This window comes from Cydia amplana, chromosome 1 (genome assembly GCF_948474715.1).
Source record: "Cydia amplana chromosome 1, ilCydAmpl1.1, whole genome shotgun sequence".
Classification (NCBI taxonomy): Eukaryota; Metazoa; Arthropoda; class Insecta; order Lepidoptera; family Tortricidae; genus Cydia; species Cydia amplana.
The window spans coordinates 20279356-20290914 of NC_086069.1; the positions used below are offsets into that span (position 1 = coordinate 20279356).

Here is an 11559-nt window from a genome sequence, read left to right on the forward strand (position 1 = left end):
CATTTGTTTTTTTTTTTTGGGTGGTAATTGAGAATTTTCGTGTTGATTTCTTGTGGCCTCAGTTAACTTATTAAAGATGTGATGATGGTGTGGCTGTTTTTTAATAATGAAATCTTATACGACTTAGATGAGTGTTTCTAATTGATAATACAATTTTATCTATCTCTTATAAATTATAAGTTATAATAATTATAGCGAACACCAAAATAGCTGCATATCAGCAAATTTTCAAGTCTGAAAATTTGCTGAAAGCCTGAGAACCAACATGACACAACAAATACGTATACACGTTGTTTGAAATATTCTAAAAACTTTCAGTGTTATCCTCGTATTTATTTACTCATTCATAAAACTTTACAGGCCACAATTAGGTAATATATGTACGAAGATTATCCCTTTCATACAAATACATGAGTAACATGAGTCAAAATGACATTTAAACAAACAATTGATAGCTAATTGAGGCATGTAACACGTTTATGAATAACGGTCATTCTTCGGCCATTAGATGAAATAGGTAAATACCTAATAAGTTGAGAGATGTCACATTATCAACCTTCATTTGGCTTCTTCTGGTAAAAATAGTACCTGGTTAAATATAAGTACATATGTAAGTAGGTATTCGCCGACTGAATACTTTTTTTGCGTGCCACTTTTCTTTGGAGTGATACTTTTACAACTCTCGTTTCAAATAGAAATAGTATACATACATACATAAAGCATTTAGTATTTCTTAATTCCGTGGAACGAAGTTCATTAAGAATACGAAGTCGAAACTATGCGATGTTATTTTTAAGTCAGTATAAAAATAATAGAGCGAATCTTAGTTGTTCTCCGTGATAGTATCATATCCGCATTTGTTTGTATTAGATATCACCCTAGTTTCTTAGGCAATAAAGGTCAACAATATCAAGCGAATGGTTTGAATGAAGCCTGCGATTATCATCTAACTTTTAATCAAAAATAAGTGTTTTTAATAGTATAGATGATTTGTAAATGTATAAGAACAATTGTAGTTTATCACGTTGTATTTTATAATATTCTTTTCATGCTTATTGCCACAATGGATCACAACATGAATTTAGAGAATACGCTTACATTATTTTTTACAATAGAATATGAAATCGTTTCGAATTTAAATTAATTGAAATATTAGTTACTAATAAAAAGTTTTAAACAGAGATGTATAAAATCATGGATAAAAAATGTATTGTAATATTTTGTAAATAGCGAATATGATAAATATGTGTAAAGGCAGAAATAAAGCTGCGAGTAAATATCAGTGTTTCTTGTGCTGTACGATGACGAGCTTGTTCCTCTCCTTGGTGACGCGCGCCGCGGGCGCCGCCGTGGCCGGCATCAGCTGCCGCAGGTTCTGGCTCGGGATCAAGGGCGCCTGCAACACATCATAACTCAATGGCACAAAACAGATACAGTACAGAAATCAATCTACATACAAAGTGCGCTCGAGCAACGCACACATAGACACTGCTCACGGACACGATATCTCGGACCGGTTGGGACCAGTGCGAGCGCGAGTGCCATCCGGTTGAGAGCTTGCAATAATGGAGAAACAAAAAAAAGTTATTCTAACTGTTCAGTGGACGGTCGTTTAAATTCAACATTAAACGGTGAATTGTCGTTTTTTAAGCTACCGGTGGTTTCAGAGAGGTAAGTAGGTATTTGCTTGTATTTCGATGGTTCGTTTTAACGTTAAACAGAACAGTTAGGTAGGTAGGTAAGCACCCTGCCCGGCCACTACTAGATAAGAGTGCCACTATCACGATAGTTTTTTGTGCATAAGTCATAGTTGACAACCCTAGAGCGACCGCCGAGCGTAGGTATGAAAAGTGAAGTACATACATGTGATTGACTTCTGTACTGTATCTGTTTTGTGTCAATGGGGTTGGCCGGTACAAGTATTTAGCAGATGGCGCCATCACAGCTTGCGCTGTCAATCCCTAGAATAGTGTCAATTTTTGTTTTTTTTAATGCCCTGGATGCCAGCCCTTTAAGCCAAATCTCAGAAAAAGGGGCAAGCTATGATGGCGCCATCTATGCAAACCTTTGACAGTTGCCAACCCCATTAACGCATGCTGTGCAGTAATAGACTTAACTAAATTTTAATACCACTGGTAGGATGGATAAAGTTTTGGTGACTATACACCGAGACAAAACGATTCTTAAGACGAAAAGCGACGACCGCTTCTCCATACATTCCCCGCTATCCTAATTCTGCAGGTGATACTCCTGAAAGCAGCTTTAGAAACTGTTGATATATTTTCAATAGAATTACCCCGCAGAAAGCGATGTAAAATCAGTGTGACGTCAATTCGTTACTACGTCTCAACGGAATAGCGTAGTAATCCAGTTAGGCAACAACAAATACCGATCAAAGCACATACAAAGTTTACAGCATACGCTGATCTCGAATGTCCAGTAGTTAAATCTGAAAACGTGAAATGTTGAGCGTTGCGAGGGTTTCAAAGCACGAGAGGTCAATAAACTGCTGCCTAGTGAAATACAAATCGTGAAAATTTACCATCAACCTGGCTGAATAGGGATAAAAACTGGGAACGTCATTTACCTGATAATTTCTTGAAAACTACAAATTGTATTATGCAAAATCTACTATTATTTTATAATCGCAGTGGTGTGAGTAGTTGTTCACTTCGCTATCCCTATTCGGTACCAAAGCAAATTGGCCACTCACCGGCGGACATCTCGCCAGCTGTTTCATCCGATCGACGAGCCGCATTGCGTCGTCCGACGTGTCGGTGTCCGTCGTCATGCCCAGGGACAGCGCTCGCTCGGGGTTGCCGCTCTCTAGGAATCGGTGCACCGATTGGTATTGTCTGAAATTGATTAGGTAAATAAGGGCGTGGAAATGTCAAATTCGTGTTATTATTACCTACAAAAAAACAGTTTTTTTTTTCTTTTCATGTTAATTGATTTGGTAAACTGGCATTTGTACAACAGCAGTAGAATACAAAACACTATACTCATTCCTTTTTGTTTGGGTGATAATCTGATAATATAATCCTGATCCAGATAATCCTAGTATGTACCTATAAGAAAAAAAATACAGTATGATTCTTTGCCTATGCTCCAGTGACAAGAGACTTTTGCATCTTGCATAGTAGAAAGCAATTTCCGGCAAGATTTTTTTTAAATAGAAGACCCCGAGAGTCTGTTTGAATTTGATGACCTCGGGGAGATCTCTCGGAGATCCGAGATGTTTCGCCCTGTACGGTTGGTTAAAACCATGGTATCTGTTGCGGTCGGCGACTGAAGACCTCGAGTAAAGGTAAGTAAGGCTGGTAGCGCACCTGGTGTGCTGGTGGTGGCGCGCGCGCTGCGCCAGGCGCCAGGCGGCGGCGGCGCGCGCGCGCCACGCGGCCGCGTCCTCGGCCGCCGCCGCCGCGCCCGCCTCCAGCGCCGCGCACGCGCTGCGCAGGTCCACCACCTGCAACACGATCACCATGCGTTCCACTTGTATCATCATAGCCTCCTGAGACACCTCGTACAATTTTGAGTACATATTATACCACAGTGTAACTTTTGTGTAAAAAAAGGTTCAAATTTATAGTACATTACATACCTAGCGAGGTGAATTCGTGAATGCTCCAGATCGAAGATAAAAAATGAAAATGAAAATATTTATTTCAGACACCAGGTATCCATATTTTTGTCTACACAACTATATTAGTAGATAACAAAGAAAAATAAAATCAACTATAAAAATAAACGTTAATGTTAGTAGAACATATAATATGCGATCTGGGGCTTTACGAATTACCGCCCGTAGTTGTCTAAAGTGTTACGTCTTGCCTTGGCCAGGAAGTGAGATTTTCTCCTCGCGTAGCAGGGAGAAAATTCCACTTACAGGCCTAGGGTGACGTAAAAATAAAACAAGTGCTTCTGGGTCTCAATCTAATGCAATCTAATCGATCTAATGTATTACGGCTTTGAGAGACCGCCCCCGCTGCCCCCTAGCGTCAAGGCTAACAATGTCTTCATCTAAAAAAGATTTGAATCTCTAATAGTTTAGGTTACTGGTTTTTCCACGTTGTAGCGAAGAGCGCCTACAAACAGAGAACCAACCTAGAGCGGGTCGCTATTTACAATTGTTCTTGTTACCAACCTAAGGTTTGACAAGAACAACTGCCCCGCTGAGGCGTGTTGCGAGATGGAAAGGGGCGCGGTATGAGTTAGTTAAAATTAGCAATTCGAAAGAGGATATGACAATTTACCTATTGTATCATTTAGGGAAACTCGGACAAGAAAGGCATAATTTTCCAGTATCGGAAATCGAAACATACCTTTTGGAAATATCTATAGAGAAGGGTCTTCATTTCATCATGCGGCAGTTTGTCAAGCCTCGCCATCAGCATCTGCTCGCCCCGGCTCTTGGAGTCGCGATTGTCGGCGCAATCCGACAGAGAGGCGGACGGCGATCGACCGCATATCAAGTTGTTTTTGTACTCTATGGCAGTGTCTATTGCTTCTATGGCCTCTTCACATTCAAGCAACTTGCGCTCCTAGAAAACAAAAAATCCTTAAGTAGGAATGGTGATAAGAAAACCAACAAATTGGTTTTATGTATAGTAGGAGAAAAAATGAAGTTTGTTGATAACCACAGATAATAGAAGATGAAAGATGCTTGGACACCTCTTACGACACGACGAATTCATCAAAAACATCATAGAACCGAGTTGAAGCAACCAACACATACATGGATCAATTTAAGGAAAAACTCACCGTCGTGTCGTATCAGGCTGTCAAGAAGAAGGCAGAAGACCAACGCATAGATTAAAATCGCTCCACAGACAAGTCTTAACTCTTATTATATATGATGATGATGAAGATGAGGAATGGTTTCGAATCTAGATTCATATATTAAAATAATGAAGAATGTGTTATCATGTTATCAAAGTGGGTCAAAATCATCTCATCAGGTAGCAGATAAATATTTTTTTAAGATTTGCAGTAGTGCCTGCCTGTATGCTGCTTCACATTAGCTAACTTAACTGGTTACATTGCTCGAGAGAACGTAATTTTGGATCCACATACCTACAGATTTACTTACCTCAGAATCTGATAAGGATTTGTATATTTTTCTTTTGTGGCCTAAACTACATCTTTGTTCATGTAAGCATTCCCTAGTTTTCCTCAAGTTTTTAATTTCTTTCCTTAACATAAATTCCTTTTCTTTTGATAGTTCTAAATTCTCCAAATCATTAGTCTTTTCTTTAAGTATACTGTCTATATGAGATATTCTATGTGTGAAGTGTCTTAATGAATGCACCTTTTTATCTTTTACTTCAACTGAAGTTTCAGATAGTTCGTCTAATTTCATTTTGTCCTTAACTAGTTCTACGTCTAATGTGTTTTTACGTTTTTCGTCTTTTTTTATTTGCCGCTTTATTTGGTCTATTTGTTTTTTATATGTTTTCAGACTAGTTTCATGCTTTCTTATCTCTTTTATATTGTCTTGGTCTATTGCACTGGACTCTTCACTGTCTTCTAGTTGTTTTTCATATTTCTCTATTATAGACTTACATTGTTGCAAATGGTGTAATAATTTGACATTATTCTTGTCTATGGCTAATTTTGAATGTGTAGCTGCAAAATCTGCCTTGGCTTTGTTATACTGGTTCTTCGTGGCTAATTTGTCAGCATAAGGTTTATTTTGTGAATTGTGATTCATTGCTCGCGAGAGATCATCTATCAGTCTTTCTTTGGCAATACAAAGATTTATCAATTCTTTAAGTTGTGATTGGCTGTTTCCAATTTCTTTAGATAGTTTCCTAGCTAAGACTTGTTTCTGTGCATACTTTTCTTTAGTCATTTTATATTTTTTACATAACTCTACATTCTTTGGAGAGTCAATCATCTTAAGAAGCTCTCTCTCAATCAGCTTTGGTTCAGGATCTAAATCATTTTTGTGTGATTCAATAAGAATTCTTTGAGATTCAGGTGAGATTGCTTTTGCTGCCACTTTTCTTAGTAACTCAAGTTCTGGTCCAGATAAACTTTCGCCTGGTTGAATGGTTCTTCTGCGCCCAGAGTTTGACTGTGAAGTCATAATGGGCAAAGATTGTGACCCACTAGTTTCTGATATTGTGATATCATCAGAGTCTGCATGGTTCAGATATTCCTCACATCTATCTGCAAATAGTTGATCATTCTTTTCTCTAAAATATTCCATGAATTTATCTAGTTTGTCTTGGAAAACTGTGTCAGAGTCACTATCTTCTGAATCAGACTCTACGTCAGATTCACTGGGCTCATCACTGGGTTCAGTGTCTTCTGCAATTCTTGGCAAGCCATGCCTTGGACCTACGTCTTTATTTTCTACCACATCTGTATTGAGACATTCGTCACATTCAGCTTTCAAGAACAGCCATTCACTCACTTGATTGACATCTGTTTCTGATAAAGATTTAGATTGCAATATTTTATTAAATAGTCCTTCTGCATTAGATACTAATTTGATCCACTGAGCAGTAGCAAATTGCAAATTGAAATTGTTATCAACTGGTGGTGCCATCAATTTTTCGCTGTATACGGGCGTATTGTTATCCGCAAATAAATTGACTGTGACAAAATTCTTGATTCCTCTGCAGCATAAACACAAATTCAGTATTTTCAATGTATCTTGATAATCTTCAGGTTCCGTGCTGGTACAGCCTATCACCCAAGTAAAGGCTCGACCCCCAAACGAGTCTCGGAGCATAGCAGTGAGAATACATTGATCGTAATTTATTTGTTTGGGTGGATTGCCAGCTAACAGTTCCTTTATTATATTTTCTAAAGCGAAAAGTCCAGGTTCTGGATACGCAGCTAGATCACAAAAGCTAGCTGTTGACATTCTGTGATTTAGGACTCCATTTGTGCCAACCCATTTTTGTTCCATACTGACTGTAAATACTGTATGGTTGTTACCCTGGCAACGCTGCCGCCAACCTAACTGCAAATACTGAAATGCTTCCTCAACATTACAGCATCTGACTAATCCGGCTCCCAATACATCAAATATATTGTTGTTCACAACTTGCATCCATGTTATGTGTAGAATGTACTCCCTCTCAGGCATTTGATTCAGTTTATGAAATATCTCAGTCAGGAACCTGGGTACAATGCCTTGGTCACACTCACTATGAATGCATTCAAAACCTGAAAAATGTAACAAAAATCAATAAAGGGGTTCAACATGGAAATGTAACTAGATTAATTGCAGTTTTGAATAAAATAATAAGGCATAATAAAATCTTTGAACAAAATAAATTTCAAATATTGTGGCACGCCCTGGCCATCCCTAAGTTAGAATAGTATGGTTCGACCTCCTTAAACCAAATCAGCTCAGGTGACTCCGGGCTAGCGCAAAAAGATGGCACTGCCATTAATACTCTAAGAACAAATAAGATTATACAAAGCCTTTGGAAATTGTCATATTCTTCAAAATTTTGACCCATGCCAGCAAGCCCAGGTGGCCGAGCGGTTCAGACATCTATCGCGTAAACGGCAGACACTGGTTATTTTCCAACCCTAGGCACTGGAGGCCTTGGTAATTTTTTCCTTTGTATATGACATTTATTTCGTTTATATGTAGTTTAAATGATAGTGTGACTACTTGTAAAACACACAAATTAAAATATTTTCATAGAAAGTAATTTAATTTGTTCTTAGAGTAAATCTGCCTACATATGAATTTTTGTATTTTGACAAAGAATAAATACAAAAGAATATAGTGGTAGCTTGCTGCTCCTAGTAATGCAGTTTGTTTGTGGAGCTTGCATTGAAATAGAAATCTTGCATAACAATACATAAAAATAACAATATTAACAAATAAACGAACATACGAGAATAGACAATTTAATTTAATGTTTTAATATATTATCACGTTCAAACCAAATTTATCTTACAATAGCGTGACCATCCTCATATCCGCCACCACAAAAACTAAAAAAATTGTTAGCCAGTATTGGTAGTTGATTATACAAGTGACAGCCGTTCATTAAGACTAGTCCCATTTTGACCATTTTCAGCAAATTTATATTATACCATACATACCTGGCCCAAACAATGTGTAGGTCTTCCCAGTCTTGGGCTGCCCAAAGACAACCACTGAAGTATCACATCCATCTAGGAAACAATTTATTTGCGGTATCATAAACGAATTGAAGAGGTGTGCTTGAGTACAGTCCACTGGCAAAGCCCTGTTGACGTGAAAAGTTTGTCCACTTTCTGTTATCACGATTTGAGTCACTGGATTACTGAATATGCATTGTGAGGAATCCACTAGGCTCGGAGGCTTCAACCGCACGGCGATTTGCACTGGGATTTCCATGGTGACTCCTTGGAGGCCTGCAAACTTGAGCTAAATTATGAAATAAGTATTTCTATACTATACAAGATCATATTTTGTCAATTCCACTTCAGACATAAACCAATAAAATGATAGTTCTACACAAGTGTGCGGTTATTAATGAATTTCGTGTAAATCTAAATCCACAGGTAAATCTTCTTTTCCTCGAAAAATAACAATCCATACCAAATTGTACACAAATTGAGATGGTATGGTTTGGTTTGGTTGACACAAAATCACAAAACGAAACGAAAGTAACGAAACGTTCAGAAGAAAAAAGTTTTTTTACGTTTTTTTTCTGATGCACAGCGTGCATGGCGCATGGTGCACAGCTTACAGCCAGCTGCATTAAAGCCATTATACACTACCGCACCGCACCAAGGTCAGTACGGCAAGCAGCGATTCACGCACGAGTGTGGAGGGGGTTTTATAGCTTTCAGCGATCACAACGATGAGGGGTTAGCGCGAAAACCGAAAATCGCAAATTGCGGGGATGTTTCTCTTTTACTCCAATGAAGGCGTAATTGGAGTGACAGAGAAAATTGCGAGCAATTTGCGAACTTCGATTTTCGCGGTTATAGCACTGATATTAAGCCCCCTCCAGACTATGTGCGTGAATCGCAGGCGAAGCCGCGAATGCGAGTGTGGAGTCGATTTCGCTGTCTGCGAAAATCGACTCCACACTCGCTTTCGCGGCTTCGCGGCGCGATTCGCGCACGAGTATGGAAAGGGCTTTATATTTTGTGAAACGGAAGTCCTCAGCCCGGCTGTCGAAAACACGGAGCTTCGAGCAACACCGGCTTCCCAAAGGTACGGAAGTAAGACGGAAGTCCCAAATCTCTTGTTTTTTATTTACAATAAATTACGAAAGTACTGCTACTTGACAATAGATCATAGAATACCGCCTATAGAAACCTAATATTGGTCATTTTGTTCCTGACGCAACTCACCAAACTGTGAGGTGCGGGAGGGGTACTCACGGCGTTGCGATTGGTCGTTTCAAATATGGCGCGATGTCACGTGTCAGCGTAGGGATGGGACACGTTCATTACGGACAGTGGTACAGTGGTACAGTAATTTATTGTGGTAAAATTGTTATCATTTAGTTTAGGTACTTAAAGTAAACTTATTTAAGAATATTATTGACTAATAATATTTTAGCAATGTAAAAATGTAGGTAAAACCTAAAAATTTTACTTAACATAATGGCATTTATATTTAAAGTTGTTCCCGTATCTTGCATTTTAAACTTTAGATCTTTATATTATTTCCACTTAAAATCGCGATCTCTTTCAATACTAATACGAGAAAAAATTGTCACCGCAAGTTCATACAATTTACTTTCCGTTTTGTTACGGTCATTATAGAGTGTTCTATTAAAAACATAATGAAATAGGCCAAAAAAATTGGGTACATTGTTTTTTTCTCAGTAAAAATGGAAATGGTTTGTTATTCTGAGTAGTGTCGCGGGTTCGAAACCCGGCTCGTACCAATGAGTTTTTTGGAACTTATGTACGAAATATCATTAGATATTTACTAGTCGCTTTTCGGTAAAGGAAACATCGTGAGGAAACCGGACTAATCCCAATAAGGTCTAGTGTACCCTCTGGGTTGGAAGGTCAGATAGCAGAAGCTTTCGTAAAAACTAGAGCCTACGCCAATTCTCGGGACTAGTTGCCAAGCGGACCCTAGGTACCCATGAGCCGTGGCAAAAGCCGAAACAACGCGGGGAAGATGATGACGTATGTCTATCACAAACCAAAACCGAGTTCCCTCGCACTTCTTTGAAGTTCATCATCGGGTCCATCTCGTGACATGAGGCCTAACTGCTCCCCTAGAGGATTCTAAAAAAACCCACACAACATATGCCTATCACAAACCAACACCGAGTTCCCTCGCACTTCTTTGAAGTTCATCATCAGGCCCATCTCGTGACATGAGACCTAACTGCTCCCCTAGAGGATTCTAAAAAACCCACACAACATATGCCTATCACAAACCAACACCTAGTTCCCTCGCACTTCTTTGAAGTTCATCATAAGGCCCATCTGGTGACATGAGACCTAACTGCGCACCTACGCGATTCAAAAAAAACTCACCGATTTCTTATTTTAATACTAGAACTCTATAATGATTATACTACTAGCAAAAAACGAAAATACGTACATATACCTACTTAATATTTAAGATAAACTACCATTATATTAAAACTACAGATTAATTACATTATTATATTCAATTAAAAGTAAAAGAGAATCACAGTTTTGTTTTATATTTCTTAAAATGGTACAATACGGTACGAACGAAGGCACGAAGTTCGCGCAACTGACGAAACTAGTGTTGAGTCGCTCACTCGTGAGGCACCTCATTTGTACCACTCATTTTGTTAATTTGTCGAAGTACTTCGTACCGCAAAAATGTCTTACTTCACTCCTCTATTCATTTTACTTGATTCTAAAATTATCTTTCTCCTAAATGTTCTATTCTTAACCTCCAGAATTGCACTCCAATTAAATGTTACTATTTATTTATTTATAAAGGAAGTGATGAATATATAAATATGTATATACATTAAATATTTTTGTCGCCGTTGGAATTAATGGAATAGTCGACGCTGAAAATATGCTAGTACCTCACCTCATTTGAAGTAAGACATTATAACACCTCATTTTAGAAAATGAGGTACTCATACAAACTCATTTTAAATTGATGTCCTACCAATCACTAGACGAAACCATCATCGTCGCATCCCTAGTCGTAACGTGAAAGGGATAGCACATTGCATTTTCAAGTTGACGAAAAGGGACGGACATAATTCGCCCTGAGCTTATTGACCACTATAAAATGAACCCCGCGGACAAGAAACAATTTTCAACGTAATAATGAATTTGACTTTCCCGTCGAAGGTAATTCCATCTGTTTTGTAAGTAGAAGTCTAAGATGACTTGCCACACCATATTACTCTGCAATATCCCATGATTTCCTCAAGAATTCAATAGTTTATTATTATTATTATTATATAATTATAGGCGAGCAGCTATTGAGCTGATGAGCCTATGTCACACAGTGTCCAGTGTTATATAGTTCAAAGTTTGTATAGTCATATCACTTCACTAGTAATCATCAGTCTAGCTTATTGCTTAAAAGCTAATTGTCCAATCTGTTTTTAAACACATTGACCGAGGGGG

At 38.3% G+C, this 11559-nt stretch overlaps 1 protein-coding gene across 1 annotated transcript; it reads right to left on the minus strand.

Annotated features, from left to right (window-relative positions):
- Positions 1 to 1127: 1127 nt before the first annotated feature.
- On the minus strand, positions 1128 to 8501 carry LOC134649769 (kinesin-like protein costa). Its single transcript, XM_063504601.1, has 6 exons — positions 8077 to 8501; positions 5090 to 7179; positions 4323 to 4541; positions 3330 to 3466; positions 2714 to 2855; positions 1128 to 1396 (listed from the first exon to the last, which is right to left on the minus strand). Exons 1-6 carry the CDS (start codon positions 8351 to 8353, stop codon positions 1280 to 1282), a joined length of 2982 nt encoding a protein of 993 aa, XP_063360671.1. The 5' UTR covers positions 8354 to 8501; the 3' UTR covers positions 1128 to 1279.
- Positions 8502 to 11559: the final 3058 nt, after the last annotated feature.